This window comes from Brassica rapa, chromosome A02 (genome assembly GCF_000309985.2).
Source record: "Brassica rapa cultivar Chiifu-401-42 chromosome A02, CAAS_Brap_v3.01, whole genome shotgun sequence".
NCBI classification, from domain to species: domain Eukaryota; kingdom Viridiplantae; phylum Streptophyta; class Magnoliopsida; order Brassicales; family Brassicaceae; genus Brassica; species Brassica rapa.
In genome coordinates, this window is record NC_024796.2 from 1,477,439 (window position 1) to 1,502,993 (window position 25,555).

The following is a 25,555-nucleotide window of genomic DNA, read 5'->3' on the forward strand; positions in this document are numbered from 1 at the left end:
TATTTTTGTTATCTTAATTTCTAAATCACAAACCCAAATCTACAGTATTTCTCAAAAAAATGAAAACTTTCCAAAAATAGCAGTTTTTAAGAAAATTATTTAACAATACTATATATTGATGAAAAATTCTGAAAGAATACTCATCTATCCACAAATATTTTTGTTATCCTAATTTCTAAATCACAAACCCAAATCTACAGTATTTCTCAAAAAAATGAAAACTTTCCAAAAATAGCAGTTTTTATGAAAATTATTTAACAATACTATATATTGATAAAAAATTCTGAAAGAATACTCATATATCCACAAATATTCTTGTTATCCTAATTTCTAAATCACAAATCCAAATCTACAGTATTTCTCAAAAAATGAAAACTTTCCAAAAATAGCAGCTTTTAAAAAAATTATTTTAAAATACAATATATTGATGAAAAACTCTGAAAGAATACTCATCTATCCAAAAATATTTTTTTTATCCTAATTTCTAAATCACAAACCCATATCTACAATATTTCTCAAAAATATGAAAACTTTCCAAAAATAGCAGCTTTTAAGAAAATTATTTAACAATACTAAATATTGATGAAAAATTCTGAAAGAATACTCGTCTATCTAAAAATATTTTTTTCATCCTAATTTCTAAATCACAAACCCAAATCTACAGTATTTCTCAAAAAATGAAAACTTTCCAAAAATAACAGTTTTTAAGAAAATTATTTTAAAATACAATATGTCGATGAAAAATTCTGAAAGAATACTCATCTATCCACAAATATTCATGTTATCCTAATTTCTAAATCACAAACCCCAAATCTACAGTATTTCTCAAAAAATTGAAAACTTTCCAAAAATAGCAGTTTTTAAGAAAAGTATTTAAAAATACTCTATATTGATGAAAAATTCTGAAAGAATACTCATCTATCCACAAATATTCTTGTTATCCTAATTTCTAAATCACAAACTCAAATCTACAGTATTTTTCAAGAAAATGAAAACTTTCCAAAAATAGCAGTTTTATTATAATTATTTAAAAATACAACCTATTGATGAAAAACTCTGAAAGAATACTTATATATCCCCTAATATTCTTGTTATCCTAATTTTAAATCACAAAAACTCAAATCTATAAAATTTCTCAAAAAATGAAAACTTTCCAAAAATAGCAGCTTTTAAGAAAATTATTAAAGATACAATATATTGATAAAAAAATCTGAAAGAATACTCATCTATCCACTAATATTTTTGTTATCCAAATTTCTAAATCAGAAACCTAAATCTAAAAAAGTTCTCAAAAAAATGAAAACTTCCAAAAATAGCCTCTTTTAAGAAAATTATTTGAAAATACAATATATTGATGAAAAATTATGAAAGAATACTCATATATCAATAAATATTCTTGTTATCCTAATTTATAAAGCACAAACTCAAATCTACAATATTTCTCAAAAAATGAAAACTTTACAAAATAGTAGTTTTTATGAAAATTATTTAAAATACAACATATTGATGAAAAACTCTGAAACAATACTCATCTATCCACTAATATTCTTGTTATCCTAATTTTTAAATCACAAACTCAAATCTATAAAAATTCTCAAAAAAATGAAAACTTTCCAAAAATAATAGCTTTTAAGAAAAAAATTTTAAAATACAATATATTGATGAAAATTTCTGAAAGAATACTCATCTATCCACAAATATTCTTGTTATCCTAATTTCTAAATCACAAACTCAAATTTAGAATATTTCTCAAAAAAAAAATGAAAACTTTCCAAAAATAGCAGCTTTTAAGAAAATTATTAAAAATACAATATATTGATAAAAAATTCTGAAAGAATACTCATCTATCCACTAATATTCTTTTTATACTAATTTATAAATCACAAACCCAAAACATTTGATATATAAATTAATTAGGTATAGTTAAACCAATCATAAAAAATTCATATTATTTGATTGGTTAAATATACCCAATACAAATAAAAATTACCTAAAAATATGATACTACTTATATTTTAAAATAAACAAAATTTTCTTAAACTACTTATGATGTAAAATAGGTGGAGTATTAAATAACATGCATAGTAGCCTATAATGTAATATACTAATTGAAATAAAAACAAGGGATTTTACCGCATTGCGCAATGTTTTTATTAGAGCCAAAGGCTTCCTCGTCAGACCTCTAGACAACCTACAAGATGATTAACGTAAACATAACCAATAAAAACCAATCATTAAGAACCAAACGTATACATAATCTAGCAAAATAGAGACAAAAATAGAGACAAAAATCTTTCATTGGAGCAAACCTTCTTTGAATACGGGCGGGGAAGAGCTTAACAAGATCATCAGTGGGCATCTCAAGAAGAGTTTCGAGATCGACTCCTTTGTAGGAGAACTTCTTGAACGTTCTCTTCTTCGCAAGAGCAGCTGTGGGAACGTCTGATTCGACTTGATCAGCCTACGGATTCATACATAGGGATTTACGGCTATGATCATATTACATATAATCTAATAATTGTGTAGTCTAAGACGTAGAGGGATGGAGATGGAGAAACAAACCATTGTTTTTGGTTCGAGAAGCTCTGAAAGTAACTGCTGCTTGGGTTTTTTGTTATGGAGAACCATATAACTTTGGCACCCAATATATATAGAAATATATTATGAATCTAGAGTAATCGTAGAACATTTTCTTTAAGGAAACATGCATCAAAGAGCTACCAAAGATTTGATTGTTAACAAAAAAATAACAAGGATTAGAATATTTTATGAATGAAAACTTTCTTATTATTCACAAGCTTCCTTTCTGCTACAGTTTACTTAATTCTAACTAGTTAATTAGTGTCCCTATAGTTTGTTTCTTTTTAACCACGTATTTTAATTAATTTTCCACGCATTTTTGCCACATGTTTGTTTCTTTGTAATTAGTTTACAGCATATTTATTTCTTTTAACCATAAATTTATTTAATAATGACAAATCTATTTAGTAACTGTATATTTGTTTCCTTATGGTCATAGATTTATTTGAGTGATTTTAGTAAGATTTCTTCCATGAGGGTTAGTTTAGTAATGTTGGTGAATTTTATTTATAGGATAATTTGGAAAATAAAAAGGTTCCAGCTGTGCGAGTATACTACTTAATAAACAGACCAAACTGTTGATATTTAAAAAAATGCTCTGTATTATTGAAACGCATGAAGAATTGTTCTAGACTAAAACTAAAAGGAATTAGAGAAACAAAGATAAAACGTTATCAAGAAAAAAAACAACGACAGTCTTATTTTGGAGCATAACACATGACTCTAAGAAGAGTGAGATCATTCACTTGAGAGGGATAAACCTGGAGGAATTGGTGGCACCAACACCAGGCCTACCATGCTTAACAGGCTTATATGAGATTGAAAACTCAGCCAAGTAATGACCAATCATCTCAGGCTTGACTTCGACTTGGTTAAATGTCTTTCCATTGTATACACCAATGATGCTTCCAATCATTTCTGGCACTATGATCATGTTCCTTAAGTGAGTTCTCACTGCTTCTGGCTTCTCACCAGCTGGTGCATCCCTTTTCTGCTCAAAAAGTCATAATGTCTAGTGTTTAGAGCCATTTGGTTGCAACTTGCAAAGTGCAAAAAGGTAAAAATGTATAAAAAAGCAAGTATGAACATATATGCACATTAATTGAGATACAAGTTACAATGACCATGAAGATACTTAGATACACAATCTGACACATGGACTCTCTCTCTCTCTTGTTGTTAACGATCAAATTAAAAAGGGACTAGTGATGGGAATAATTAGAGTTTTACTGCTTTTCGCAATTTCTTGATCAAAGCCATAGGCTTTCTCGTCAACCCTCTAGAGAACCTATCAAGACAAATTACATACAAAACCGATTAGTTTCATATATAATCAAGAGACAAAATATTAGAACACACGAGACAAAGCAGACCTTCTGCGAATACGGGAACTGAAGAGCTTGACAAGATCATCAGTAGACGTGTCGAGAAGAGCATCGAGATCGACTCCTCTGAAGGCAAACTTCTTGAACGTTCTCTTTTTCACGATCCCAGCCTTAGCAGCCTCATCCGCCTACATATTCCCATGACGAGAAGTTACAAATCTAAACACAAGAATACTATAGAGACACAGAGATCGAGGAGTACTAACCATTTCTTCAGATTGTTGAAACCCTAAAAATCAAGTAAGCCTAAAAATAGTGTCTGCGCAAGCAAGCGACAAACAACTTAACGTCAGCACGTAAGCACCAATATATACTTTGGAGTAACCCTACAATAATTTTCATTAGGTGCAACGAATATTCTTTTTTAATCTTTATCGGGGCCCCTTCTCCGGAAATTTGGACCTCCAAAATCAAATAAACAAACAACAACTAGCTAAGTCAAAATATAAATGAGAAAAAGTAGCTAAACTATAACTGTATATAGTCTGTCAAGTTATCAACCATAGATGATTGACCGAGAGAAGCAAACCAATACGGTTTTCATGTATTCTTTACTTTTTTTTTGTGGGTTTATATACTGGATTATATATTAATTACTCCTAAATCTTTAATTTCTTCTGCAATACATTTTACTGATTATTGAAAAAAAAACATTTTACTGATTTTCTGCAAACACATAACTGAGAAATTAGACTTTAGTATCAGTATATATATATATTCGTAACATTTTTACTGAAACATGTCATAAATAAGTAACTCAATCCATTAAAAAGGTATATCAAATACAAAGAAATGTGTATGTATGAAACATACAAATATAACAGAATACAAGCATATGTGTATCAAAAAGGAAAAAGAAGAATAGCTACAAGATCAAACAACAAAGATATGGTTCACTAAGGAAACCGACGATGAGATAGACAGACAGAAGTGTATGTAATATAAGATAATGGGGGTGGGACTTCATCTAGTTCAATAGGCTCAGTGAGTTCCAGGAACTTTTGGAAATTCCGGCAACTTGGGAACTTCAGGCATCTTTGGTAGCTCTGGTTTTGGAATCTCTGGAACTTTCGGTACATCAGGTTTTGGAACCTCTGGAATGGTTGGTAACTCAGGTTTCTGAATCTCCGGCAACTTAGGAGCCTCAGGCTTTGGAATCTCCGGCATTTTTGGTAGTTCTGGCTTCTTAATCTCTGGTACCTTTGGCAACTCGGGTTTAGGAATCTCAGGCATCTTTGGTAGCTCCGGCTTAGGAATCTCTGGCACCTTTGGTAGCTCTGGCTTTGGAATTTCAGGCACCTTTGGTAACTCAGGCTTTGGAATCTCCGGTACCTTTGGCATCTCGGGTTTAGGAACCTCTGGCAACTTAGGAGCCTCAGGCTTCGGAGTCTCCGGCATCTTTGGTAGTTCAGGCTTCTTAATCTCTGGTACCTTTGGCAACTCAGGCTTTGGAACTTCAGGCACCTTTGGTAACTCGGGCTTAGGAATCTCCGGCACCTTTGGTAACTCTGGCTTTGGAATCTCTGGTACCTTTGGCATCTCCGGTTTAGGAACCTCTGGAAACTTAGGAGCCTCAGGCTTCGGAGTCTCCGGCATCTTTGGTAGTTCAGGCTTCTTAATCTCTGGTACCTTTGGCAACTCAGGCTTTGGAATTTCAGGCACCTTTGGCATCTCGGGCTTAGGAATCTCTGGTACCTTTGGTAACTCGGGCTTAGGAACCTCTGGTACCTTTGGAGCCTCAGTCTTCGGAGTCTCCATCAACTTAGGCACCTCAGCCTTTGGAACCTCTGGCATCTTTGGCAACTCAGGCTTAGGAATCTCCGGGAACTTAGGCAACTCAGGCTTCGGAATCTCTGGCATTTTTGGTAGCTCAGGCTTTGGGAACTCAGGTAACTTAGGCAGCTCTGGTTTAGGGAGCTCTGGCAACTTGGGAACTTCGAATTTCGGTAGCTCTGGATGAGGTAGTTCAGGCAATTTTGGTATCTCAGGTTTAGGAATCTCCTCCAGTAGCCTGCGAGCTCCGACTGAAACCGGATCAGCGAACAATGCAATAAGACAGATGATCAGAAGTGGTGATGAGAGGAGAATAGCAAAGAGACTCTTCTTCATCCGTGCCATGTCTGCTTCCTTGACAAGTTTTGCCTTCTTCGTGTGTGCTTCTTTTGCTTTGTTGTGTTTGCCTGTTGTTTGTTTGTGATGATGAGTTTTGGTCTCTGATGCGAATGGCTATTTAAAGGTGTTTTGAGGAAGAAGAAAGATATGGTGTTTGGTGGGAAAAATCTGTACAGATTTTTAAATAAAAAAAGTTCGTTTAACCTCTCTATCTGTATATCTACATTGTCATTTTCAATCTAATTGAATTTTAGGTCCTATATTGTTTACGTGTAAATGTTTGGTCACACGTATATCTTGCCAAATGTTTAATTAAATTTTATAAACTCGAATAACCCAATCTTGAAAATAGTCATCAATTATACAAAGTTTATTAAGAAAATATTAGAAAATCAAGATTGAGGCTTGATCAATTGTATGTCTTAGAATTTTCTATTCAGTTGTGTTGATTCTGATTAGTCAAAACTAGTTCCAAGATGAATTTATTGCACGTAAATTTGGTAAATTTTTGCTAGTATGAAAACGCCATTAAAAAAAAAGAGGTTTAGGTATTGGTTGGTAAACGACTTAGATCCTTTTCGTTGTGCGCAAGTTAATCGTTCGTCTGAATATAGTAAATTTTTAGGAACCATTTTTTTTACCTAAGAATGCGGTTTTAATAATTAACGTCAAATTTATCATGAGGTTAAACGGTAAGATTGGAGCTAGTGGTGGTAAGACTGTGTTAATAGCCACACATCACCCTCTATTTCTTTTTCTTCCCACACAGTTTTTTTTTCCAATAAACAAGAACTATTAGAGATCAGATAAGAGTTATAGACGATCAGTAATAGAGATAGAGATCGTTTGAAACAATGGATGAAGAGTATGATGTGATTGTTCTTGGCACTGGTCTCAAGGAGTGTATCCTTAGTGGTCTTCTCTCTGTCGATGGCCTCAAGGTATTCTTGATATCCTTGGGCTTGTTTCTGTGCATCACATTCATATAAAGATTAGTTTTTACGCTTAGCTATGGTTTTTGTTTTAGCTAGTTATGAATTTGACATGTCATATCAATAGTATGATTGACATCACATGATGTCATATCTTGTTTTTGTCATACATTGTCATTAACGATGAAATAGCATGATCCAACCATAACTTTTTGACGTTGTTCAAAACCTAATTCATACGGATGTATATAGGTACTGCATATGGATAGAAACGACTATTATGGAGGAGAGTCATCCTCTCTTAACCTCACTCAGCTATGGAAGCGTTTCAGGGGAAGTGACACTCCTCAAGAAAATCTTGGTGCAATCAGAGAATACAATGTCGATATGATCCCAAAGGTACTTAATTATATCAAAATACAAATATATTTCTATGAATTTATATAAGAATCGATTAATAAAAAATGTGGTTTCTTGAATTGCAGTTCATAATGGCTAATGGAACCCTTGTTCAGACCCTAATTCACACTGATGTCACCAAGTATCTTAACTTCAAAGCCGTTGATGGTAGCTTCGTCTACAAGAAGGGCAAGGTAGTAACTAAGTCTATTTTATCTTTTAAGAACAAGTTATTTACTCTGTGATTTTGATCATCCATGACAGATCTATAAAGTCCCAGCCACTGATGTGGAAGCCCTAAAATCGCCATTGATGGGTCTGTTCGAGAAACGACGTGCAAGAAAGTTCTTTATCTATGTGCAAGACTACGATGAGAAAGATCCTAAGTCTCACGAAGGACTTGACCTTAGCAAAGTCACAGCTAGAGAGATTATCTCGTATGTAGATCCTATGTTTCTTCCATTTCAAGTCATTACATCATAGTTTCTTACGTTACACGCTTTGTCGCTGTTTTTCTTTTCCCAATAGGAAGTATGGACTTGAAGACGATACAATCGACTTCATCGGCCATGCCTTGGCGCTTCACAATGACGATGGCTACTTGGATCAACCAGCCATGGATTTTGTTATGAGAATCAAGGTAAAGTGTTTACTTTCTTCCTCCACAAGGCAATGTTCTGATCTCAATCTCATTTTTGGTTATGTGGTAAAGCTCTACGCAGAATCTTTGGCTCGTTTCCAAGGAGGATCTCCTTACATCTACCCATTGTACGGTCTAGGAGAGTTGCCACAGGCTTTTGCACGTTTGAGTGCTGTTTATGGTGGGACTTACATGCTAAACAAGCCTGAATGCAAGGTTACACACGGTCAATTAATTGGTGATTGTTCTTAAAAGATGGTTAGAAGTTCATGAATCTCTAACATTATGCCTAACAGGTTGAGTTTGATAGCTCCGGAAAAGCTATTGGTGTAACTTCTGCGGGAGAAACTGCTAAATGCAAGAAAGTTGTGTGTGATCCTTCTTACTTGTCTGACAAGGTAACCCTAAACCCATTTCACCTACAAAGGTTACTTGTTGTACGGGTCTAAGACGGTTCCCTTCTATTATAGGTTAAGAAAGTTGGAAAAGTGAATCGAGCGGTGTGTATAATGAGCCATCCTATTCCAGACACCAACGATGCTCACTCTGTCCAAATCATTCTTCCTCAGAAGCAACTCGGCCGCAAATCAGACATGTAAGAGATCATAATCAGATAGCACATTTAATTATAGAACATTACGACTAGCTTCTACTTTGAAAAAAATGAAGATGAATCTATGAGATTCTGGATTTTGTAGGTACTTGTTCTGTTGCTCATACGCCCACAACGTTGCACCAAAAGGCAAATACATAGCTTTTGTCTCTGCAGAAGCTGAAACTGATAGTCCAGAAGAAGAGCTTAAACCTGGAATCGAATTACTTGGACCTATAGATGAGATCTTCTACCATTCTTATGACACATACGTTCCAACCAATAAGCAAGAAGAAGATAACTGCTTCATATCTGGTGTAAGTGAATATCATAGTACATCATATTATCTAATAAGTAATTTTCATCTCTGTTTTATTTTCTTGATGTTTCTTTGTTTTGTTTTGTTTTATTATCAGACTTATGATGCAACAACACATTTCGAGAGTACAGTCGAGGATGTACTAGAGATGTACACCAAGATCACTGGAAAGGTATAAACACTCATCACTATGTTTCTTGGTTCAGAAGTAAATACAACAGTTTGAATACTGAGTTTTTTTTCTTTTTTTTTTGCAGACTCTTGATTTGTCTGTGGATTTGAGTGCTGCGAGTGCTACTGCAGAAACTTGATAGTTTTTCTTTTGTTATTTCATTCATTTTATTTGTTCCTGCTGGGATTTTTTGACTAAAATAAAATATATTTATATATTTATATTCTAAAATATGAAAACTCCATCCTAATAGTTTATATATTTACATATTTGTTATTGCATTTCAATAATTATCCATTTAGAAAATTTTAAAAATTATTGTAGTAGAATTTATTTTGGGATATCCACCAATATTTATATTTTATATGTTATTTTATTATTTATTGAGATACTTTCTTAAGTAGTATCTTCCTAGTCACTATACTCCCGATATATTCTCTTTTTGACTTGGGATGCAAAAACGTGTTGGTAAAGTAAACTTCACCTCCAAGAGAAATCGACTTGCAATCAATTAAAATATTTTATATATATATATGTTGGGCAAGTTTTTTTATCCAGATAATTCATCATTTATTCATTGCCTAAAATCTTCCAAAATGCCTAGAAAACGACACGAAGGTGAAATTATATCTGTGTCTACGAGATGCTCTTTAACGAAGTTAATTTGAGTGATTTGTTTGTGTTTTTTCTCTGTTTGTGCAGAAAGATCCTCTTCTTCTTCTTCCTCCTCCTCCTCTAGCTCGTCTCCTCGAACTAGTAACTTCCTTATATAATCCATTTTGTTTTTGGATGTATCTCTCTTACGTTGCAAGAGAATAACTGGTTTAGGGTTTAGTAAATCCCTTAATCCCTTTTTTTTTGCATGTGTATTATGAAATGTTTTGTTCCTTATTTGTGTAGAAAGCTCTCCATCTCGCCCTCGTGCATCATCTTCAAGCAGGCGCTCTACTAGTAGTAGTAGTGGTAAATTTCATTCTCGTCAATAGATCTCTTAGAGAGAGTAATTAAGTGTGATCGTTGTTAATGATAAAATTAAAAAAATATCTCAACTAGAACTATATATTTCTATTGTAAATCTAGCAATCAAGTTTGTATGTTATGATCAAACGTTTATCAAGGAAGTCACAGTAATAGTAGTGAAACGTGCAAGTACATATGGATATTTACAAGTATTTTTTATCTTTTTTAGGTTTTTAAATTGTGTATATGTAATTTAATCTAGATGTCTTTTGTTATTGTTGGTTGTGCAGGCAGATCTTCTCCTCGCCCTCGATCAACAGCTTCACACAGCCCATCTATTCATACTGGTAACTAAATTTTCTGTTTGGGTTGTATTTCTTTGGACTGTGGAGATAGAAGTTTTAGAAGTAGTACTTCTCAAATTTTGTGTGTTTAGGCAAATGATAGCTTGCAAGTCGCGATGATTATCCTCTCTAGTTGTTTAGTTTTATTATAAATACAACGATGTCATTTTTTCCCTTGGTTCCAGTTATCAGCATGTTCGTTTTCCGCATAAGTCATTTACACATTTCAATGTGAGATTTATAGTTACCTTTTTCTTGGTTGTCCAGAAAGATCTTCTCCACGTCCTTCAAGCTACAGTTCACCTCCTAAGACTGGTAACTTATATGATTTAATTGTTTTATTATGTAATATATGGTTTTCTTGGTCGTTCATCGTTATAATTTTTTTCTCTTATTGTTTAGTTCTATTATGTAATATATGCACTTTTTAATGTGAGAATATTTGTAATGTTTTTGGTTACTGGTTGCTTAGGAAGATCTACTCCACGCACTGCAGGCTACACTCCATCTCCTCAGACTGGTAATATTTCGTAGTATGTAGCCATATCTCTCGAAAATCATTTGAGATTAGTTGCGAGAGATTATCTATTCGGTTTATCAGTTATTTTGTTTAATGAACTTTATAGGTTTCTTTTAGTTCTTGTTATGTTAGCGTTTTTCTTCGTGGATTTCAGCTAGTCATGACTCCCACTCGAGCGAAAATACTAGTAACGATCATGGCTTCTTCTCGAGGGGACGTAGTAGTAGTAGTGATGATGCTTATGACTTCTTCCGGAGGAGACGTAGAAGTAGTAGTGATGACGAAGGTATGCGCTTTAACTTTCCTTTCGGATGCTTTTAAACAATTTCATTTTAGATGATGGTTTGGTTACGTTCGCCTTGCTTACGGTACGTCATTTTTATTTCTTTTCAAATTAGGGATGTTTTCTGGTTTCATAGACGAAATTAAGGATGCTATAGAAAACTACCGAACCTCTAAGAAAGACCCTGTAGCAGCAGCAGCCGAAGTTGCAAGTACCAGTGGTTCTATTGCATGTGTCACTCAAGCCAAAGCTTTCCAAGATGTAAGTAATAACCACTTTATATGCATTGCATCTATCTATTCTATTAAAACATTCCTATTGATATATGTGTGGTCAAACTATTTTAATACATTATTAAAATCTCTTACTAATTATTTAAGAAAAATGTTATACAAATAAAAAGACAAACATGACTAAAAACACAAATATAAAAATTAAATTTCTAAAAAATATAAAACAAAAAATATACCCCCATAATTTAGTTGTGTACTATAACTTCAGAAACTTAGGATGCATGTGGCTTATAATATATTTGCATTAGGTTTGGTTTGTTTATTCAAAATTAACAAAAAAGCTAGACTTGGAAATGATATTTGGTTACGTTCTTCTATTATCTATTGTCGAATCTTAATATTTATTCAAAGCTTATCTTTGTGTTTTATATGTGTAGTGCCTCGACGAGAATGAAACAGACATTAATAAATGTCAGTCCTTGATGGACATGTGGTGTAAGTGCAAGAAGAGTTCCAAGCTAACCACCTAAAACCATTAATCCTTATTTGCAAGTTACCAAACAGTTCTTGAAATTTGTATTTCTTCATTACTCTGAAGAAGAACCCTCTCATGGTCTTTTATCCTTTCTGTCAATGTTTAGGATCTTGTCTTTTTCTCATTATGTCAATGTTTTTCATTTCCGGGTTTGATGTCAATAAAGAGAATAACATCAATGGCTTAAAAACTATTTAACAAATATAAAGGTCAATTAAGAATAAATGTAAAGTTTGTGTCCTTCAATGCAATTTATCCGCTTCAAAAATCTCTCCGTCGTGAACAAAACCAAAACCTCAAAAAATCTCCGCCGTAGATGATTTCCCGGCGATATCTTCCGTCGTACAAGCTTCGTTTCTCGGCTGCTCGGAGTTTTCGATCAGACGCGGCGCTCGAAGCCATATCCAACGCCCTTGAAGAGAAAGTCCCAAACTTGGTGCTATACAATTACCCTTCCTTCTCCGGCGCTTTCTCAGCTCTCTTCGCTCATCTCTACCACTCTCGCCTCCGCACTCCCTCTCTCATCTTACCCTTCTCTTCCGTCGTACCCTTTAGTGTCAAAGATCTCTCCTTGGAAGGGTTCGAGAGGTGTTACCTCCTCGATTTCGTTCCTCCTAAAGACTACGCCGCTACAACAGATTGCGAGTATGTTTCAGTGACGTCATATTTACAAACAATTTGTGTTCAAAGGTTTAATCTTTGATTTGGGTTTAGGATTATTTGTTTTGATCATCGAAAGTCAGCAGCTTCAAAGCTCGGCTCGGTGAAGAAGAGGTTTAAGGTTAATGTTGATGTTGACAAGAGTAGCTCAAAGGCTGTGTATGAATACTTCTCGAGTAAACTCGCATCTTCCGAGGTTAGTAAAGGATAATTGTAGTAATGATTTAGTAATGACTCTTGCTTTGATTGGTATCTAATGTGAACAGTGTTATGTGCTTTAGGGGGAATCTATCAGTTTGCTAGATGATGAAGATAGAACTCGAGTTGAATCAGTTCTTGATTACATTGAAGATATTGATCTTAGACGATGGAGATTACCGGATATCAAGGCTTTCAGCTTCGGACTAAAGGAGTGGCGTTCAAAGGTTAACTGCATCACGAATCCGCACATGTACGAACAGGTTCGATGCTTTTTTCTTTAGGCCTGTGGGTTCAGTTAGTTCGGGTTATTCGGTTCAGGTAGTTGGGTTTTTGGTTAATTCGGTTTTCGGTTAGTTCGGTTCAACCTAAACCTTAATGTTAACCCATCCGGTTCGGTTAGTTCGATTTTTGAAAAGCAAACCAAAGTTTTAGATTTTGTTAAAATTTCATTTAAATTTTGGATAAATGCGGTTAGTTCTGTTATTTCTATGAGTTTGGTTCGAAATTTGGTTAGTTTGGTTACTTCGTTTCGGTTTTTTGGTATGGTTTGGGTATAATTATTTTTTTTTGAAAGAAAATCAATTGCGAACCCAAAACAGGAGTTTTTTTAGAAAACCTACCGAATCGAACCAAACTTCTAAACGAACTTACCAAAAATTTTGTTCGGTTTGGTTCAAAATCGCAGGCCTAATTTGTTTCTTGAAATGTTGAGCATGTCCGTATATCATTTCTTAGTGGATCATTTTCATGTCTCTATGTTGTAGCTGTTGAGGATAAGTTCAGAGGACCTCATTGCTAATGGGAGCTCGTATTTTTCTTCCCGGCTTATCGATGCAAAGAGAGTGCTGAAGCAGAACAAAGCTTTCAAGATCAGATTGGGAAGAGGGTTTTATGGAGAATGCCTGGTAGTTGTTTGCATCGAACTCCTCTTGTTTAAAAAAAAAAATCATTGATTGAGTTGAACTTTTGTTTTTATGTTATAGGGAATGCGTGCAGATGGTAATCATGAACTAAGCGATGAGCTAGGAAAGCTACTTAGTCTACAAAGTGCTGCAGCTGGTTTGAGGTAAATTTTTAATTTTTCCTTGTGAAAATTTGTGGATAGTTTAGTAAAGATCTCTTTTGAAAGCAGGCCAATAGGAGCTGTCACATTCATGCAACGGAACAATCTCAAAATGTGCTTGCGAAGCACTGATGATACAACCGATACATCTGAAGTTGCTAAGGCCTATGGTGGAGGTGGCACTTGTTGTTCAAGCTCGTTCATCATAAGAATGGATGAATATAATGAATGGACTGCCAAAAATCCAACATGAGGAAAGAACACACACTCGTCGTCAGCGAGACCAATCTCAAAGCTCGTGTCTCTGACCTTTTCGCGCTAAAGGGCTGATCAAGTTATAAATGGCTGAAGAAGGAGAGAAGACTTGAGTAGCTTTTTTTTTTCCATGAACCGGTTTTGTTCGGTTAAGTGTAGCCTAAACCGGACTTACATTTCGGTTCAGTTTTTGGTTATGATTACATACTTTTTAATTTTTATTTCGACTACTCGATGCGTCAAAACGATGTCGTTTCCTAAAGCTTCGTGTACATTTTTGTAACCGATCATTTTTTTTATCATCGTCGACGTCGAGAAGCATCACCGCCTAGAACCTTCTCTCTTTCTCTATAAATAGAAACTTTCGTACCTTCTAAAACCCTAAACCCTTCATAGGACTAAGACGCATATTCATCGCACCATTTCGTATCTTCCTAACCGAATCAATCGCATCGTTCAAAACCATGGCTACCGCCGCTCTCCTCCGCTCGATTCGACGCCGCGACGTCGCTTCCACTCCTTTCTCAGCTTTCAAATGCGTAAGTCTTCACGGATCTGTGGCTCGAGTGAAAAGACTATGTGATCTGAACTTCACTTATTGCAATCTTACCTGATCTGATCAAATTTTTGTTGCAGCTTTCGCGCAGCGCGAAGACGTCATCGAACAGCTCTTATCATGCTCAGAATTGGAGAAGCTTCTCAAGAGCATTTAGGTATTCATTGATCTCTCCATCTATTCGCTAACACCAAGATCTCTCGCTGTGTTTCTGCTCAAATTTTTTTATTTCTTCTAATTGATTCAGCTCCAAGCCTGCGGGGAATGACGTCATCGGTATTGACTTGGGTACAACTAACTCCTGCGTTGCCGTTATGGAGGGGAAGGTATGAGACTGTTAATTAAATTGTATTACGGTTATATCTGGTTTAAACCGGTTAAGACCTTTGTGTATATAGTTAAGAGTGTTGGTTACATTGTAACAGAATCATAACGAATAAACAGATTATCATCTTCAGTGAGCTTGAGCTCGATCCCTTTTTGTTTATGTAGAATCCGGTTATATGTGGTTTAAACCGATTATTATTAAATTGTATTACGGTTATATGTGGTTTAAACCGGTTAAGACCTTTTTAGTCAGTGTGTTGGTTACATTGTAACAGAATCATAATGAATAAAACAGATTATCATCTTTAATGAGCTTGAGCTCGATCTCTCTGGATCTAATAACTTTATGTTTATGTAGAATCCGAAAGTCATTGAGAACGCTGAAGGTGCACGAACCACGCCATCAGTTGTAGCATTCAACCCCAAAGGAGAGCTTCTCGTCGGCACACCAGCCAAGCGCCAAGCTGTGACCAATCCAACGAACACACTCTTCGGAACAAAGCGTCTGATCGGGAGAAAGTTCGACGATCCGCAAACGCAGAAAGAGATGAAAATGGTGCCTTACAAGATCGTGCGGGCGCCTAACGGCGACGCGTGGGTTGAAGCCAACGGTCAGCAGTATTCTCCTAGTCAGGTTGGAGCGTTTGTGCTGACGAAGATGAAAGAGACGGCCGAGGCTTACTTGGGGAAGTCTGTTAAGAAGGCTGTTGTGACGGTTCCGGCTTACTTTAATGATGCTCAGAGGCAGGCTACGAAAGATGCTGGTAGAATCGCTGGTTTGGATGTGGAGAGGATTATTAACGAGCCAACGGCTGCTGCGCTTTCGTATGGTATGACTAATAAGGAGGGTTTGATTGCTGTGTTTGATCTTGGTGGTGGGACGTTTGATGTTTCTGTTTTGGAGATTTCTAATGGGGTTTTCGAGGTAAGTGGTTTTGGTTTATCAGGTTTTGTTTGAGGATTGTTCTTGTTAGGCCTGCGGGTTCGGATAGTTCGGTTTAGATAAAATTTTGCCGGATTTAACCGCATTGGTTTGGTTTTCAAAAAGTTTTATCGAAGTTTTCGATTTTGCGGTTCGTTCGGTTAATTTTTTGGTTTAAATTGAATAAAATCCAAAAAGTTCAGTTAATTTTGGTTAGTTTGATTATTTCGGTTCGGATTTTGGTTAGGTAGTTTGGTTCGGAATTTGTTTTTTTTTTTTAAAGAAAACCGAACTAACCAATTATCTAGCCGGAAACTGAATTTTTTTAATTGGAAATTTCTGTTTTGCGGTTAGTTCGGTTAAACTTTTTGTTTAAATTGAATAAAATTCAAAAAATTTCGGTTATTCTGGTTCGGATTTATGATAGTTTATTTCGGTTAGTTTGGTTATTTCGATTTTGGTTAGTTCGTTCGGAATTTCAGATAATATTGGTACTGTTTGAATTTTTGTCATTTTAGAAAACCGAACTAACCGATTACTTTGCCGGAAAATTGATTTTTTTTGTTACCGAACTTTCCAACCAAAATAATCGGCAAGTTTGGTTCGGTTAAAAATCTCAGCCGTAGTTATTAAAATTGATTTTCTCTTTTCAGGTGAAAGCCACAAATGGTGATACCTTCTTGGGAGGAGAGGATTTTGATAATGCTCTGTTAGACTTCTTGGTAAATGAGTTCAAGACCAGTGAGGGTATCGACCTCGCAAAAGACAGACTCGCTCTGCAGAGGCTTCGAGAAGCTGCTGAGAAGGCCAAGATTGAGCTATCATCAACTTCTCAAACCGAAATCAATCTGCCATTTATCACAGCTGATGCATCTGGAGCAAAGCATTTCAACATCACCCTAACAAGGTCAAAGTTCGAAACTCTGGTGAACAACTTGATCGAGAGGACCCGTGACCCTTGCAAGAACTGTCTCAAGGATGCTGGTATAAGTGCTAAGGAAGTTGATGAGGTTCTTCTCGTTGGAGGAATGACACGTGTTCCTAAGGTACAGAGTGTTGTTGCGGAGATCTTTGGGAAGACTCCTAGCAAAGGTGTTAACCCTGATGAGGCTGTTGCTATGGGAGCTGCGCTTCAAGGTGGTATCCTCCGTGGTGATGTTAAAGAGTTGCTGCTTCTAGATGTGACGCCTCTGTCGCTTGGTATTGAAACACTTGGTGGTGTCTTTACAAGGTTGATTGGCCGAAACACAACCATCCCCACGAAGAAGAGTCAGGTATGCTTGCAAAGTCATTCCTCATTGCAATGATTCCTACATTGGTTACACTCTTATAAGTTAAGTCTCAATTTTGATTCGCTGTGTCTTGAAGGTGTTTTCAACTGCAGCAGACAATCAGACACAAGTTGGGATCAAAGTGCTTCAAGGAGAGCGTGAGATGGCATCAGACAACAAGCTCTTGGGAGAATTCGATCTAGTGGGCATTCCACCATCACCAAGAGGCATCCCTCAGATAGAAGTAACATTCGACATCGATGCGAACGGCATTGTCACTGTCTCTGCCAAGGACAAGACGACAGGTAAGGAGCAACAGATCACAATCCGATCATCTGGTGGACTCTCAGAGGATGATATCCAGAAGATGGTGAGAGACGCAGAGTTGCACGCTCAGAAAGACAAAGAAAGAAAGGACTTGATCGATACCAAGAACACAGCGGACACAACGATTTACAGCATAGAGAAGAGTCTTGGTGAGTACAGAGAGAAGATCCCTAGTGAAGTCGCCAAGGAGATTGAAGATGCTGTGGCGGATCTAAGGAGCGCTTCGGCTGGAGATGATGTCAATGAGATTAAGGCTAAGATCGATGCGGCGAACAAAGCTGTTTCGAAGATAGGAGAGCATATGTCTGGTGGAGGTTCTGCACCAGGAGGAGGAGCAACTCAGGGAGGGAGTGAGCAGACTCCAGAGGCTGACTACGAGGAAGTGAAGAAGTGAAGAGTGCGACTAAATCTTCATCTGGGTTAAGAAGTTAGATTAGATCATGGTTGGGTTCGATGCAACTTGTCATAAAAACAGGGAGCAGTGGATCTGTTCCTGTAATAAGTTGTTTCTGTGGCGAACAAAACTTAATGCTCCTCTCTCTGCTATAAAACCTTTTTGTTATATAAGAGAAACGTTTCAAAATTTCATTCTCTGTTCCTCTGCTGCCTATACCAAATCATGTAGAGGAAGAAGAAAGAAAAGAGCTTTTGACTATGTGTCTTTTTCTTTATAGATCGAAACCTGGTGTGAATGACACTGCTGGGTCTAGTTTGGGAACTACCAACACAAGCAATGCCGTTATAGAGGAGAAAGAGGTATGATGACATTGCCCACACTTTGATTTTTTTTTTTCATTTTAAATGTATAAGAGTAGCTTAACTTATGCTTGGTTTAGGCTGCCAAAGTCTCCAATAAGAGTTTCTTTGAGATGAACAAAGAGTAATAATGGAGAGGAGAATCGTTTTTTCAAACTCTCATTGTCTTTGAGAAAGTAAGATCTAACTTTTTGTTTTGGTGTTAGGCTTTTTGAAGGCTATGTTTGTTTGCTTCTTTTTTTCTTTGTTCTTAGATCATATCGAAGGTGTTGAAATTTGGATGTAATAAATTTTATTCCCTGCTGCCACTTTTAGTTCTCCTCTTACAAGTGTGCTTCATAAAATTCCATCTTTCACTATAGCAAACAGATCCATTTTCTTCGGATTAATATGCAACATGCACTTACTTTATCAAACAAAATAATTAGACATGGAGTATAAGAAGAAACAGAGTTGCTTATGCTTACGTGGGGGAAGACTTGTCAAGATAAATATAAAATAGAATGGGTGTGTTGTCTTCTTCTTCTATGCAGTCACATAGATTAAGGTTTGAATTGATGACGGTTATGCTCGTGAGAGAATTGTTGGTTACAATAAGACAAATTGTAATTTAGTTATTATCAGCTTGTTAAAAGATAAGACAAACGAGAGAAAAACGAAGAACAGACAGACCAAACAAAACGGTCCAACCGGTCCGGTTAACAAAACACTGAAAAAGGCGCCAACACGCTTGTTACGTAAACGGTAGCCACGTTTCGAGCACTGCGTTTGCTAATTTGTCTTCACTGAAATTCGCAGTGTTCTTTCTTCGCATTTCGGTTTATGTTTCGTTGAGCTACTGATTTGCATGCAAGGCTAGTGACACTAAGAAGCGGAGAAAATGAGAAATATTTACTTTCTAGTCTTATTTCTGTTGAGCATCTTGATCTCCATACATGCTTCTTTGCATGTGAAGTATCTTCCTGGTCTTGAAGGTCCTCTTCCTTTTGAGCTCGAGACAGGGTAAAATGAAGTCCATCTCTTCACTTCAATTTGTTATAAAAAAATCCTTAATCTAAGACATGTCTCTTTCTTCTTTGCTGCATGTGGTTTTATATAATAAGGTATGTGAGTGTTGGTGAATCTGGAGATGTTGAGCTCTTCTACTACTTTGTGAAATCAGAGAGAAATCCAGATAAAGATCCTCTCATGATTTGGCTCACTGGTGGGCCTGGATGCAGCTCCATTTGTGCTTTACTCTTTGGAAATGGTAAACAAATCTTTTTTTTTTAATTGTATTTAATGAGTCCTAACTAACTAGTTTACTTGGTGCATGTGTTGTGTGATTTCGTGTTTCTGATTAGGGATCCCATCTTGAAACTATATTTTAAGGCCTACTGGCCTAATTAAACACATCTAATTGATATGCATGTCTTCAGTATTAAATAGCTTAATTGCATGTGTGGTGTGATTCTCTTATGTTTTAAGGGTTAGGACAAGTGTAACTAATGCATGCGTTCTGTAAAAAATAGTTTAGTTGCATGCAGTACCGTGCAAACGTTTTCGGAAGTCCGACGCGAGTTCAAAAATATATTTTACATGATATATTTTTAATAATATATATATATAACTCTCAAAAATTTTAAATTATTACATAAACGTTTTTTAAATTTTTTTCATCAAAATTTTATAAAATAAAATTTTTAAATCATGAACAAAAAGTATGAATTTGTAATATAAATACAAAGATATAAATTTTTGATTAAAATGTTGATAGCTGTAAAAAATGTAAATCTTAACATTTAAATTAACTATAGTAAAATATATATTGAAAATATTATATTTTCTTTATCAAATTCTCATAAATATATAAAATAAATCTAACTCATAGCATATAAAAGAAAAGACCAATGTGATCAAATATTTACAGTTTTTTAGAAGTCGAATCTTTATAGTTTTATTTAAAATATAGCAAAAATAATCACAAACCTAGTTAATTTAAACAGAAGTCCAATTTAAATTCAAATAAAAATAAAAATCTAACTAAGAGAATATGTTAACTACCGTGTAAAAGTATTTGTTTTTGTAATTTGGAGCCCTAAAATTTCTATAAAATTTAGGGCCTCTCTTGTTGCATGTGTTGTGTGATTTTTATAATGTTTGGAGGGTTAAGACGAGTCTAATTAATGCATGTGTTCTGTGATATATAATTTAGTTTATGCATGTGTAATGTGTTGTGTGATTTTTATTAATTTTAAATGTTTTTCTCAGGTCCATTGGCATTTAAAGGGGATGTGTATAATGGGACAGTGCCTCCTTTAGAGCTAACATCTTATTCTTGGACAAAGGCGAGAGATTAATTACCAATTTTATAATGCTTTCCTCTGTAATACCAACATCTTGCTTCTAAAGAGAATGTGTATATGTATACTCAATTTTTTTTCAGGTGGCTAACATTTTATATTTGGAATCTCCTGCTGGTTCTGGATATTCTTATGCCAAAACTCGGCGTGCTGCTGAGACGAGCGACACCAAACAACTATTAGAGATAAATGTCCCACATCGGATATTGGAAGGGATTCTTAGCAATATATAAGATGGATGAGTCACTCCACTTAGCACCAATTGGTTTTAGGTTGGAAGCCCATCTAGCTTAACATGGTATCAGAGCCCGATCCACGCAGTCCAATCCGATCCATTATCGATCCAGCCCAAAGTTGGCCCATCGATCTTTGCCCGAACATTCCGAGATTGACGCTCAAAGAGCCATCATCTCGAGGAGGCGTATTAGGGATAAATGTCCCACATCGGATATTGGAAGGGATTCTTAGCAATATATAAGATGGATGAGTCACTCCACTTAGCACCAATTGGTTTTAGATTGGAAGTCCATCTAGCTTAACAACAACTTCACCAAATCGACCAGTTCCCTAGGAGTGTTGAGTGTTCTCTCTTTATTATAGCCTAGCTTTCTTGATGATTTTGGCTTTATTTTCTAAAACTTTTCACTATGTTCTTGCTTGTAGTGGTTTGTGGATCACCCTGAGTTCATATCAAATCCATTTTATGTTGGTGGAGATTCATACTACGGGAAGATTGTTCCAGGAGTTGTGCAACAGATTTTACTTGGTATTTTCAACTTACCACCCACCTATGCCTCTCTTGTATTTTCTTATATTTTATATCAAATATTTTGATCACATTTTACAATATGAAAACAGGAAATGAGAAAGGTCTCACACCACTGATAAATATTCAGGTAACAAAACTATATTCCCTCTTTTTTTCTTTAACTGAATATATATATATTCGGTTGAGATTTATTTATATAAACTGAGCAGGGATATGTTCTTGGAAACCCTACGGTAAGTGCAAACTTTGAATCAAATCATAGAGTTTCATTTGCGCATCGGATGGGACTGATTTCAGATGAGCTCCACGAGGTATATGATTTTTTCTTCTTCATCATCATCGATCATGTGATTCTTGAGACATTTGGTTACAATCTTGTTTACATCACTACTATATGCAGTCACTTGAAAGAAATTGTGGAGGCAAATTCTTTAACGTAGACCCAAGTAATGCAAAATGCTCAAATGGTCTTCAAGCTTATGATCAGGTAAGGATTATAGTAAAAAACACCATACGAAGTATCTGCATGCATTTTTCACAAACTAACTTGTCTCTTTTTTTTTGTTTGAGTTCTTAGTGTATCTCAGAGATATACATAGAGCAGATTTTGTTACCAAACTGCAAAGTAGATTATGTCTTACCAGACATATCACTACCTAACATCAGAACCAGTAGAAGAAGAGAACTCAAGGAGTTTTCAGGAAATGATTCATCATCATTGCCTCCTCCTAGATGCTTCGTAAGAATCTCCTTTTTTTTTTGGTTATTTTGTATATTTATAGGTTAATGATAACACTTTCGTATTCTCAGACTTATAGTTATTTTCTGTCTGCCTTTTGGGCAAACGATGAAAATGTACGAAGCGCTTTAGGCGTGAAGAAGGTACCTATGTGAAACTTTGTTTCTTGTTCTAAATTGAAAACTTAACACAACCTGACCAATTAAATGTTTAAATATTATGCAGGGGTTTGGAAAATGGAGTAGATGCAACACCCTAAACATACCATATACATATGATATTCACGATGCCATTCCATATCACGTTAACAATAGCCGTAAAGGCTTCCGCTCTCTCATCTACAGGCAAGATTATTGTTTGTTGATGCGCCATCTTCTTCTTTTTTTTGAGTAACAAAAGCATTCATGATTAAGTCACAAACTAAATATTTGCAAAATTTTAAACAGTGGCGATCATGATATGATGGTACCTTTCTCTTCAACTGAAGCATGGATCAAATCTCTCAACTATTCCATTGTTGATGACTGGAGACCTTGGATGATGACTAGCAATCAAGTTGCTGGGTAAAGTGAAAACAAAGTCATGTTTCACTCCTTTATCATCAACTTTCATATCTCCTTCCTGAATGATCTTTAAACACACTCAGATTGTTTCCTGTGTTTTGTAGATATACAAGGAGCTATGCAAATAAGATGACATTTGCAACCATCAAGGCAAGAAGTTCTAAACCCTTTCTTTCTTTCTTTCTTTCTTTCTTTCTTCTCTAGTGTTTCTACTGGTAGAATTACAAATGATATAGAGAGTGTTTGATATATGTAGGGAGGAGGACACACTGCTGAGTATAATCAAGACCAATGTTCACTTATGTTCAAAAGATGGATTGATGCTGAATCTCTCTGAAGATTCTCACTCACTTCTCTCTCTCTCAAAAGTTTTATGAGTTTTTATTGTTTTTCGTTTATGGTTATTAAGTAAAAATTTAATAATAATAATGACCTTTTATTATCATCAACTAGATCATGACCCGCCCGACCGGGCGGGTGTTTATTTTTGTTTCAAATTTGTTTTGTTTATATTCATGATTTATTTGTATTAGGTAGTCTGTATTACATTTAATAGTAAATGTATCCGTGTTAGTAATAAAATTTTATCAACATATTTAATATGAAATAGAGAATATGAAAAATAAAAATGATGATAATGATGCATTAACATAAGAAATATAAAAAACAATTTTGCCAATTTAAAATATAATGAAATAAATAATTATGAGTTAGTATGATATATGAAAAGGAAAATTAAGGTATAATTTTTTTATTGAGATATATTTATTCTAAGGCTATGGAAATATAACATATTAAAATTTTTATTAAGAGTAGTCTAAGAAAAAATAAATTTATGATCAACCATAGTTACAATTTAATTAAAGGCTTAAGTTTGGGTTAAATAGATAACTAATTGTGTCCATTTGATTTAAAAAAGCCTGAAAATTTTAAAAGCCCACCTGTAACAGTTTTTTTTTCCGGGAAACGTAAAAAAAATTGTTGGGAACTTCCAGAGAAACAAACTGTCGGTGTTCTCTATTCTCTCTCTATCTTCTTCGATCTCTCTATCTTCCTCAATAGAAACAAAAACAAATTCAAAGATTGTGTACCAGAGAAATATAACCAGAGAAACAAAAACAAATCCGATCATGACCCTCAAAGTAATTCTTATAAAGAAAGATGATCGAGACAGCAGAAGAATATAGGTAATCGTTTGATAGAAATCAATTATCTTTGTTATGTTAGATATTCTTGTTACCAATAATTGATAACTTTTAATTATAATCAATGTTGATTGATGCGCAAGGTTAGGGAAGAATGATTCTGGTAACTAATTATATGCAATATATTTTGATGGTAACATGAATATAGTATTGATATCTTTTTGGTTAAATCAGAATCGCTTTCCAAAAATATAAAATATTTTTTGTTACCAAGAATATAGCTAATCGTTTGATAGAAATCAATTATCTTTATTATGTTAGATATTCTTGTTACCAATAATTGATAACTTTTAATTATTTAATGTTAAAAATAAATGTTGATTGATGCGCAAGGTTATGGGAGGAATGATTCTGGTAACTAATTATATGCAATATATTTCGATGGTAACATGAATATAGTATTGATATATTTTTGGTTAAATCAGAATCGCTTTCCATTTTTTTTGGTAACTAATTATATGCAATATATTTCAATTATGTTTTTAAATTTTGAATTTGATGTTTTTTTTTCATGTTCTACTGCTTCCTTTTTTGGATGTTAAGGAAAGAAGAACTGATTTGGAAAAAAAACTACACCATCTAATATTAACGTAAACACAAAAAAAAATTATACGATATATTATTATAGTTTACGGTACCAGTAACATGATGTTAATGTTAATTAGTGTTTTGGAGGAATGTTAGATGCTATATAATTATACGATACGAAAGAATAATTGAATTGATGATTTAATTTGAAGTCATCCGATTTATAACCTAACATTTCATCATGTTCAAGACTTTAAGTCATTGTTTCCGTTTTTGTAGTGTATAGTATAGCATTAAATAATCGATAAAGACAAGCTAATTTTAAGGAAAGAGTAATAATAGTTTCAGTGGCATTTGAAAGTAATTAATATTGAAAACTCAGGATTAATTTAATTTTGTACTCCTGTTTTAATAGATCAGATGGTGAAAAAACAAAATCTCTTTTAAAAGAACTAAAATCAAGAATTGACTCGAGTCTGATAATTATTCTGTTAATGTACCCTGATATCACCACATTTAAAGGTCAGTAACACAAAATCCATATAAGGCCTATAGATTAAGTCCCGGTTTAGCTCGTACCGGGAAATGCTTCTCAACATCATCAACATCATTGACAAGATGAGCTTTTGGATCATCCAACGAGATAGCAACAATCTTCCAGTCTAGCTCTCCTTCATCAATCATAGCTAAAGCAGCCAAAGGCTTAATTTTTAAAACTTCCCCTATCTTCCTTTGAGCTTCACCAATCTCAACAACATCAACTACAAATCCAAAAACCATGAACAAAGATCTAGCTAGTGGGCATTCCACCGTCACCAAGAGGCATCCCTCAGATAGAAGTAACATTCGACATCGATGCGAACGGCATTGTCACTGTCTCTGCCAAGGACAAGACGACAGGTAAGGAGCAACAGATCACAATCCGATCATCTGGTGGACTCTCAGAGGATGATATTCAGAAGATGGTGAGAGACGCTCAGAAAGACAAGGAAAGAAAGGACTTGAAACTAGGGTCTTCTTTTAATTATTGAATCTAGGCATGGAACGTGTTTGTTTTTTGTTATC

The 25,555-nt window shown here is 34.9% G+C and overlaps 8 protein-coding genes and 1 long non-coding RNA gene across 14 annotated transcripts in view; 5 read left to right on the forward strand and 4 right to left on the reverse strand.

Annotated features, from left to right (window-relative positions):
• The window catches only part of LOC103850751 (40S ribosomal protein S15-2-like), a 29,281-nt gene extending 26,653 nt beyond the window's left edge, over positions 1-2,628 (reverse strand). The window contains exons 1-3 of the mRNA XM_009127536.3: positions 2,563-2,628; positions 2,310-2,461; positions 2,134-2,191 (exon numbers count right to left, since the gene is read on the reverse strand). Of these exons, the coding sequence (XP_009125784.3) occupies positions 2,134-2,191; positions 2,310-2,461; positions 2,563-2,628 (276 nt within the window). The remainder of the gene's footprint in view (positions 1-2,133; positions 2,192-2,309; positions 2,462-2,562) is intronic.
• Positions 2,629-2,996: 368 nt separating this feature from the next.
• Positions 2,997-4,480, reverse strand: LOC103850375 (40S ribosomal protein S15-4). The gene is made up of 4 exons (XM_009127118.3): positions 4,172-4,480; positions 3,954-4,093; positions 3,811-3,868; positions 2,997-3,571 (listed from the first exon to the last, which is right to left on the reverse strand). The coding sequence occupies exons 1-4, from the start codon at positions 4,172-4,174 to the stop codon at positions 3,323-3,325; spliced, it is 450 nt and encodes a 149-aa protein (XP_009125366.1). The 5' UTR covers positions 4,175-4,480; the 3' UTR covers positions 2,997-3,322.
• A 232-nt stretch (positions 4,481-4,712) lies between these two features.
• Positions 4,713-6,324, reverse strand: LOC103850373 (protein PELPK1). The gene has a single exon (XM_009127117.2). It carries the CDS (start codon positions 6,081-6,083, stop codon positions 4,947-4,949), a length of 1,137 nt encoding a protein of 378 aa, XP_009125365.1. The 5' UTR covers positions 6,084-6,324; the 3' UTR covers positions 4,713-4,946.
• A 363-nt stretch (positions 6,325-6,687) lies between these two features.
• On the forward strand, positions 6,688-9,337 carry LOC103850372 (guanosine nucleotide diphosphate dissociation inhibitor At5g09550-like). Of its 3 annotated transcripts, XM_009127116.2 has the most exons (11): positions 6,688-7,018; positions 7,262-7,408; positions 7,495-7,602; positions 7,673-7,845; positions 7,937-8,048; positions 8,121-8,264; positions 8,345-8,446; positions 8,519-8,643; positions 8,747-8,957; positions 9,057-9,131; positions 9,217-9,337. In XM_009127116.2, exons 1-11 carry the CDS (start codon positions 6,932-6,934, stop codon positions 9,268-9,270), a joined length of 1,338 nt encoding a protein of 445 aa, XP_009125364.2. In that variant the 5' UTR covers positions 6,688-6,931; the 3' UTR covers positions 9,271-9,337. The 3 variants fall into 3 exon arrangements, with proteins under 3 accessions (XP_009125364.2, XP_033140953.1, XP_033140954.1); XM_033285062.1 differs by having other exon boundaries at positions 8,747-9,131; positions 9,217-9,326; XM_033285063.1 differs by lacking the exon at positions 9,217-9,337 and having other exon boundaries at positions 8,747-9,200.
• A 1,016-nt stretch (positions 9,338-10,353) lies between these two features.
• On the forward strand, positions 10,354-12,150 carry LOC103850393. 2 transcript variants are annotated; one of them, XM_033285071.1, is made up of 6 exons: positions 10,354-10,438; positions 10,703-10,750; positions 10,908-10,955; positions 11,110-11,241; positions 11,354-11,499; positions 11,909-12,150. In XM_033285071.1, the coding sequence occupies exons 1-6, from the start codon at positions 10,354-10,356 to the stop codon at positions 11,999-12,001; spliced, it is 552 nt and encodes a 183-aa protein (XP_033140962.1). In that variant the 3' UTR covers positions 12,002-12,150. The 2 variants fall into 2 exon arrangements, with proteins under 2 accessions (XP_033140962.1, XP_033140961.1); XM_033285070.1 differs by having other exon boundaries at positions 11,354-12,148.
• LOC103850368 lies at positions 12,089-14,487 on the forward strand. Of its 2 annotated transcripts, none has more exons than XM_033285065.1 (6): positions 12,089-12,651; positions 12,721-12,862; positions 12,948-13,127; positions 13,632-13,772; positions 13,851-13,933; positions 14,094-14,487. In XM_033285065.1, the coding sequence occupies exons 1-6, from the start codon at positions 12,323-12,325 to the stop codon at positions 14,137-14,139; spliced, it is 921 nt and encodes a 306-aa protein (XP_033140956.1). In that variant the 5' UTR covers positions 12,089-12,322; the 3' UTR covers positions 14,140-14,487. The 2 variants fall into 2 exon arrangements, with proteins under 2 accessions (XP_033140956.1, XP_009125358.1); XM_009127110.3 differs by having other exon boundaries at positions 14,000-14,472.
• Positions 14,488-14,495: 8 nt separating this feature from the next.
• Positions 14,496-25,536, forward strand: LOC103850369 (heat shock 70 kDa protein 10, mitochondrial). Of its 2 annotated transcripts, XM_033285060.1 has the most exons (7): positions 14,496-14,724; positions 14,822-14,898; positions 14,989-15,067; positions 15,427-15,993; positions 16,644-17,264; positions 17,359-17,488; positions 25,313-25,536. In XM_033285060.1, the coding sequence occupies exons 1-7, from the start codon at positions 14,650-14,652 to the stop codon at positions 25,519-25,521; spliced, it is 1,758 nt and encodes a 585-aa protein (XP_033140951.1). In that variant the 5' UTR covers positions 14,496-14,649; the 3' UTR covers positions 25,522-25,536. The 2 variants fall into 2 exon arrangements, with proteins under 2 accessions (XP_033140951.1, XP_009125359.1); XM_009127111.2 differs by lacking the exon at positions 25,313-25,536 and having other exon boundaries at positions 17,359-18,176.
• On the forward strand, positions 18,611-24,557 carry LOC103850370 (serine carboxypeptidase-like 19). The gene is made up of 15 exons (XM_033285076.1): positions 18,611-19,346; positions 19,448-19,593; positions 20,595-20,671; positions 20,770-20,857; positions 21,227-21,261; positions 21,350-21,452; positions 21,545-21,582; positions 21,665-21,766; positions 21,856-21,942; positions 22,033-22,194; positions 22,266-22,337; positions 22,420-22,538; positions 22,641-22,757; positions 22,862-22,907; positions 23,014-24,557. The coding sequence occupies exons 1-15, from the start codon at positions 19,225-19,227 to the stop codon at positions 23,092-23,094; spliced, it is 1,395 nt and encodes a 464-aa protein (XP_033140967.1). The 5' UTR covers positions 18,611-19,224; the 3' UTR covers positions 23,095-24,557.
• LOC117131923 lies at positions 24,400-25,291 on the reverse strand. Its single transcript, XR_004455373.1, has 2 exons — positions 25,070-25,291; positions 24,400-24,991 (listed from the first exon to the last, which is right to left on the reverse strand). It is a non-coding gene; the product is annotated as an uncharacterized LOC117131923 (long non-coding RNA).
• Positions 25,537-25,555: the final 19 nt, after the last annotated feature.

Excerpts from the sequence above, each read along its gene's own strand:
- LOC103850375 (XM_009127118.3), bottom strand. Across the intron at positions 3,869-3,953 it reads AGTTCCCGTATTCGCAGAAG|GTTCTCTAGAGGGTTGACGA; the intron begins GTCTGCTTTGTC and ends TTGTCTTGATAG. Across the intron at positions 3,572-3,810 it reads TCAAGAAATTGCGAAAAGCA|AAAAGGGATGCACCAGCTGG; the intron begins GTAAAACTCTAA and ends CTTTTTGAGCAG.
- LOC103850373 (XM_009127117.2), bottom strand. The coding sequence starts at position 6,083 with ATGGCACGGATGAAGAAGAGTCTCTTTGCTATTCTCCTCTCATCACCA.
- LOC103850372 (XM_033285062.1), top strand. The coding sequence starts at position 6,932 with ATGGATGAAGAGTATGATGTGATTGTTCTTGGCACTGGTCTCAAGGAG. Across the intron at positions 8,265-8,344 it reads TAAACAAGCCTGAATGCAAG|GTTGAGTTTGATAGCTCCGG; the intron begins GTTACACACGGT and ends TATGCCTAACAG. Across the intron at positions 8,447-8,518 it reads CTTCTTACTTGTCTGACAAG|GTTAAGAAAGTTGGAAAAGT; the intron begins GTAACCCTAAAC and ends CTTCTATTATAG.
- LOC103850393 (XM_033285070.1), top strand. The coding sequence starts at position 10,354 with ATGTCTTTTGTTATTGTTGGTTGTGCAGGCAGATCTTCTCCTCGCCCT. Across the intron at positions 10,439-10,702 it reads CAGCCCATCTATTCATACTG|AAAGATCTTCTCCACGTCCT; the intron begins GTAACTAAATTT and ends TTGGTTGTCCAG. Across the intron at positions 10,956-11,109 it reads CACTCCATCTCCTCAGACTG|CTAGTCATGACTCCCACTCG; the intron begins GTAATATTTCGT and ends CGTGGATTTCAG.
- LOC103850368 (XM_009127110.3), top strand. The coding sequence starts at position 12,323 with ATGATTTCCCGGCGATATCTTCCGTCGTACAAGCTTCGTTTCTCGGCT. Across the intron at positions 13,773-13,850 it reads GGTTTTATGGAGAATGCCTG|GGAATGCGTGCAGATGGTAA; the intron begins GTAGTTGTTTGC and ends TTTATGTTATAG. Across the intron at positions 13,934-13,999 it reads AGTGCTGCAGCTGGTTTGAG|GCCAATAGGAGCTGTCACAT; the intron begins GTAAATTTTTAA and ends TTTTGAAAGCAG.
- LOC103850369 (XM_009127111.2), top strand. The coding sequence starts at position 14,650 with ATGGCTACCGCCGCTCTCCTCCGCTCGATTCGACGCCGCGACGTCGCT. Across the intron at positions 15,068-15,426 it reads TTGCCGTTATGGAGGGGAAG|AATCCGAAAGTCATTGAGAA; the intron begins GTATGAGACTGT and ends ATGTTTATGTAG. Across the intron at positions 17,265-17,358 it reads TCCCCACGAAGAAGAGTCAG|GTGTTTTCAACTGCAGCAGA; the intron begins GTATGCTTGCAA and ends TGTGTCTTGAAG.
- LOC103850370 (XM_033285076.1), top strand. The coding sequence starts at position 19,225 with ATGAGAAATATTTACTTTCTAGTCTTATTTCTGTTGAGCATCTTGATC. Across the intron at positions 22,338-22,419 it reads GCGCTTTAGGCGTGAAGAAG|GGGTTTGGAAAATGGAGTAG; the intron begins GTACCTATGTGA and ends AATATTATGCAG. Across the intron at positions 22,539-22,640 it reads TTCCGCTCTCTCATCTACAG|TGGCGATCATGATATGATGG; the intron begins GCAAGATTATTG and ends AATTTTAAACAG.